The sequence below is a fragment of the Oryzias melastigma genome, linkage group LG24, assembly GCF_002922805.2.
Source record: "Oryzias melastigma strain HK-1 linkage group LG24, ASM292280v2, whole genome shotgun sequence".
NCBI lineage: Eukaryota > Metazoa > Chordata > Actinopteri > Beloniformes > Adrianichthyidae > Oryzias > Oryzias melastigma.
The window spans coordinates 22,649,710-22,655,281 of record NC_050535.1 but is presented as its reverse complement, the minus strand read 5'-3'; the positions used below and the strand labels follow the sequence as shown (position 1 = coordinate 22,655,281).

General features: G+C 39.3%; 1 protein-coding gene across 1 annotated transcript in view; it reads left to right on the top strand.

Moving 5' to 3' along the window:
• Nucleotides 1-1,244: 1,244 nt before the first annotated feature.
• elovl4b (ELOVL fatty acid elongase 4b) overlaps nt 1,245-5,572 on the top strand; it is a 5,508-nt gene continuing 1,180 nt past the window's right edge. The window contains exons 1-6 of the mRNA XM_024260041.2: nt 1,245-2,229; nt 3,092-3,181; nt 3,257-3,444; nt 3,894-3,974; nt 4,221-4,392; nt 4,473-4,600. Coding sequence (XP_024115809.1) covers nt 3,115-3,181; nt 3,257-3,444; nt 3,894-3,974; nt 4,221-4,392; nt 4,473-4,600 — 636 coding nt within the window. The 5' untranslated portion in view covers nt 1,245-2,229; nt 3,092-3,114. The remainder of the gene's footprint in view (nt 2,230-3,091; nt 3,182-3,256; nt 3,445-3,893; nt 3,975-4,220; nt 4,393-4,472; nt 4,601-5,572) is intronic.

The following is a 5,572-nucleotide window of genomic DNA, read 5'->3' as shown; positions in this document are numbered from 1 at the left end:
TGAGACAGTTTAGTGAAGTGAGTCAGCATGAGTCTGTTTGGGGTTATCTGTGTTCACCATCAGCAGTCATACTAGATGATGGTGCAACTGTAAAAATTAAAGTAAAGGCCACTGGTGGCCAATGTGTTTTATGATATACCTCCGGATCACACTCAAAAGGGTTCCACTTCAGTGCAACAGGTGGAGTTTTCTTCATTCTATGCTCAGAACATTTATCCTCTTTATGTGACATACTGTAGTTTACCTCTTATACAGGTGCAGGCATAAACACACATGGCAAACTTTTGGACTGCTGTGAAAAGTGGAAGCTGTATTTATAATCATGCAGCTACTGCTGAACCTTTTCCCATACAATCCTTCTGCTCATCTGGCAGGTGTGGCCAATGTATCTTAACTGGCACCAATGGCTATTTAAGACAGAGGAGGACACACCAAGGAAGGCAGGGAGGTTTGGTTTGGTTTACCTTCGTTGTCCTCGGTAGTCTTATACTGCTGGGTTTTGTTATTTTAGTTTGGGGTTTGGTAGTCTTCGTTTCCAGGCTTTGTTTATTTGTTTCCTTTAGGCAAATTTTGGTTAGGCAGCCATTACCAGGGAGCTGCTGACTCAGACGGTCCACATGTCTGGGTCAGCAGTCTCCCAGACTTATTTTATTTTTGGCCAAGGTTCCAATTCCCTTTTGGCTTGTCTTTTTGTTTGGACAGCACACTAATTATCTGGTTTTGTTCTTTCATTTCAGGACACAGGACTTCCTTTATTTAATCAAATGTGTCCCTTTTTGTATTTTTCCCCCTAGACCCGAGCCAGGTTTAGCAAATCACTTTGAGCATATAGTTATTGGATCTTTCATTCTTGAAAAAAAAAAATAAAAAAAAAAGGATGAATTCACAGATGACAGCAGTGGAGTCTGTTGAGTGAATTGTTAATGAAACCAAGTTTCTTGATGAAAGAACTTGGATCCAATGAACTTTATAAGTTCCGCTTGTATAACATACTTCAGGATGGCAGTTTTTGTCTTTTTGCAAAAAAGTAGAATTGCAAAATGTGTCACAGACTAATACAAATTTGCTTTTTATGAATATTTTCTGCAAATAAAATAGAAGGGAACTTTAGTTGTGTAAAAAAAAAAACAATCTCACACTCTGACATTGTGAGACTCCAAGAACAGCAGAACAATGTTGATGTGACAGTGCCATCTAGTGGTATCATTTGCTTGTAGAGCCAGTGCACTTAGTTTTAGACTGCTTTAGATTTTGTATGCAGGAGAATTTGCAAGGGTCAAATGGGCAAAAAATGAGAGAGAGCCAAAAAACTAGTATTTTTTTTATTAGCCACAACTGGTGCAAAATACTGCAACTTGGCTTCTACCCTAAATAATACATCATTCTTGTTTTAGCGTTCCTTTCCAGCTTTTTGCATGTTTAAAACCTTCTTCGAATGTAGTGACAATCCTTGTTTGACCTGATTCCATGTTTGATCTACGTTGTTTGTTCTTTGTCATCTTGGTTGCACTAAGGATCCAAAGGCCCAGAACAGAAGACCATAGTTTTCACTACATTGAAGATGACATTGCAGATTTGGCAAGCCTCACTTTTAAATTTATTTAAATTTGACTGATTTTTATTTTCTTTAATTTATCAATTTGTGTCACTTTCACAGTGATTTAAGTTCTTTGCTCACATTCAAATGCAGCAAAATAAGAGAACAGACCAAAACTCAGCACAAAATAAACACTATGAGATAACTTAAATGCTCTCCCTGAGTTTATCCATTTTAAATTTGACCAATTTTGCGCCAAATACAAAAAGCAGGAGCAGTAAACCTCAAATTAACATAGAGAAGTAGGCTAATTAGCAGAGCTAAGAGGCGCGAGCTGAGCTCTCCCGAGCAGCTGTTGCGCGCGCGCATACACACGCGACAGTACGCGCATGCGCAAAGCCCCCGCGGTGTCCTGGAGCTCCGGGAGATTGTAGGAAGATGATGCTGCTGAGCGCCCGGCGCGGACCTCGTGCGTAGCTGGCCATTCGTAGCCATAGATTTCGACCTGCCTTCTCAAACCTGTTTTTATTTATTTTTATTTATGCCAAATTTGTTTTCCAATGTCGAACTGTAACCGGAGCGGCGAGGACACCGAGTAACACCACAGAGAGGAGGGTGCAGCAGCAGTAACTGGACGGAGTTGGGCATCAAATTACACCGGATGCTATTAAAGGGTTTTAACTATCAACTACGTGAGTAATTGCTTTTTTGTAACTGTAAAGTATCTGATATGTTGTTGGGAAACCAGAGACATGTATTCATGCAGGAGGTGAAAATGGGGAAAGTTAAGTAACCTGGGAGCTGTTCAGGTGCTGAAACCCATTTCTCCTTTAATTTGCTTATTTTTCGATACTTGTAAAAAAGCTCCTGAAATTGCACGCTTTTCCATCTGTATGGTGGTCGCACATGTCGGCAGCCACCACACAAACGTGGGCCTTACATCTAAGCTCGTTGATCAATTGAATTTAAGCCTCTTGAGCGGTGCGGGCGAAACCTGCTGACACATGCGCCCCAGTCTTTTTGTTCGCGCACAGACCCGCGGATCTGGTCTCCCAGAGCAACCAAACTGACCCATACATGTTATCATATGCAGAGATTGTCCATTCTGCAGATTATTTAATCCTTCGTGTGCAGCATTTGTCAGGACTCTTTCTCACTTGTAGTTACCGAGACTTTAACTATTAATAGGACAACTGATCTGATGCACTGGATTAATAATAGATTAATATCATGACACACACTTTCTTTCAGATTGAAGAGTTGCTTGTTGTGTAACCAGCCTAATGATAGCTGCACAATAAAACAAGCAGCAAAAGCGACTTTCTTTTTGGTGACTACCTGCAGGAAAACTTAGCTGTCCAACATAAAATTTAGTCTAAATGTTTCTCATTGTACCCAAAAGACAATGAACATTGCAGCTGCAAAGGACACAAGCGTGCACTCAACCTATTAGAGACTATTGTCTCTTGTTACTCCTAATAAGGTGCAGATGGCTTGTTATTTATATTGTGTTTCACTCTGACCTTCTGGTTTCTCTTCCCGTTCTCTCCACAGTATAACAAGCCAGAGGTAGAGCCATGGAGGTTGTAACACATTTTATGAATGACACTGTAGAGTTTTACAAATGGAGCCTTACTATAGCAGGTAAGTTGATCTGGAAGAAAAAACAAATTTCAGCGTCTGGACAGTGAAACACTGTGATTTTGATTTTCCCTGCAGACAAGAGGGTGGAGAAGTGGCCAATGATGTCATCTCCCTCTCCAACCCTGGCCATCAGCTGCCTGTATTTGCTCTTCCTGTGGGCGGGGCCTAAGTACATGCAGGACCGCCAACCCTACACGCTCAGGAAGACCCTCATAGTCTACAACTTCAGCATGGTGGTCCTCAACTTTTACATCGCCAAAGAGGTCAGCGCAGCTGCGTGCTCTGCCAGGAAAGAGGAAGCTGTTGAAAGCAGTGCAACATTAAAAGTAGCCACTTAATAAGATTTGAACTGATTGACTTAATGCCCGTCTGAAATGAAAGTCCTTCAGGCTACCTAAAGGACCAATGTGTGATAAGCAAACTGAACTTCAAACTTTTGTTCAAACGTTTCTTTAAAGCAAAAACAACAAAAAAGTTTTTTTTTTTTAAACTAATACGAAGAAATTATAGGATTCTACTTAATAAATCCAACAAATTTTAAAAATTATCCTTTTTGGATGTGATCAAAGTAAGATTACTATATTTTCAAATGTCATTCATAACCAAATGTGCTCCTGACACTTCTTTAGTTTATTTTTGTGCTTTAACTATTTTTTTTTTTTTTTTACATAAAAAACATTTGTTAACTTGGATGCATCTGTTGTCTCATCAGCTTCTGCTAGCATCGAGTTCTGCTGGGTACAGCTACCTCTGTCAGCCTGTCAACTACTCCAATGATGTTAATGAAGTCAGGGTAAGACTATGACTATTCATTTTGGGAAGCTGGTGGAGGGAATGAATGAAGGGATGCTTTATTACTGCAGTTTATGCGAAACCACTTATGTTGTGTTTTTGATTTATAAAGCAATAGAGAAAATAGGAGGCCCAAAGTATCTGTGCTGATTGGACATTTCAGGTGTATGGTTGCATCTAGAGCTAACAAGGTGTCCCTAGGATGGTCAAATGCAAAAGTTCACGCTTCCATCCTTTTCTCCTCCAGATAGCCTCAGCTCTATGGTGGTACTATATCTCCAAAGGAGTGGAATTCCTGGATACTGTGTTTTTCATTCTGAGGAAGAAGTTCAATCAGGTCAGCTTCCTTCACGTCTACCATCACTGCACCATGTTCATCCTTTGGTGGATCGGTATTAAATGGGTTCCTGGAGGACAATGTGAGTTCCTTACAATTGATATCACACAAGCGGAACTATATTTATAATAGCTTCTGATATAAACGTGACTTTCTCCACAGCGTTTTTTGGTGCCACTATCAACTCCTCCATCCACGTTCTCATGTATGGTTACTATGGTCTGGCAGCCCTGGGACCACATATACAGAAGTACCTCTGGTGGAAGAAATATCTTACTATTATACAGATGGTGGGTATTGCTTGTATAATGTACGACAACAAGAAAATCATAAGATGGGTTGTTTTATATATATATAGATATATATAGATACACACACACAGAGGTTTTAGTGATGGAGGATATATATATATATATATATATATATATATATATATATCTCGGTATCTGCGACGGACTGGCGACCTGTCCAGGGTGAACCCCGCCTTCGCCCATCAGTAGCCGGGATAGGCTCCGGCGCCCCGCGACCCCGAAAGGGACGAAGCGGTCAAGTAGATGGATTGATGGATGGATATCTCGGTATTACAGTATTAAATGGATTCCTGGTGAACACTTCAAGTTCCTCACAATTGATATCACACATGCAGAACTAGATCTATATATGTATATATAATATATATATTTAAAAAAAATTACTAAAAACCTGGGGCAAAATTAATCGCGATTATTATTTTTATTTACAGTATTTGCCAACCACTGATTATTTGCGAATAATCACAAAATGAAATTTATATGACATGTCAACGCGCCGGACCATGGATCAAATAGTCCGCTTTTTGTAAAAAAGTGATCTTACCCAAAAAAAATAACAAGATTAAAGTGCTAAAAAAAATTGAATATGTAACTATGGCATGAGGGGAAAGAACCCAATGAAGTGTTTAAATCCATGCTGTGAATGACTGCACCGCTTGGGGAAAGAGACTGCTGTTTCGAGAGCTGCGATTAATTTGCCTTAGTAAATATTGACGCTTTATTCCTAATTTGTTAATCTCTTGCGCCTATGCGTCAACATACATTGCCCTAATATATATATATATATATATATATATGCATATGTAGAGGGAAAGGGTGAAAAGGGAGTGACGGAGGATACATATATATATATATGTGTGTGTGTATATATGTATATATAGGTGTATATACATATGTATGTATATACATATCTATGTGTGTGTTTATATATATATATATATATATATATAT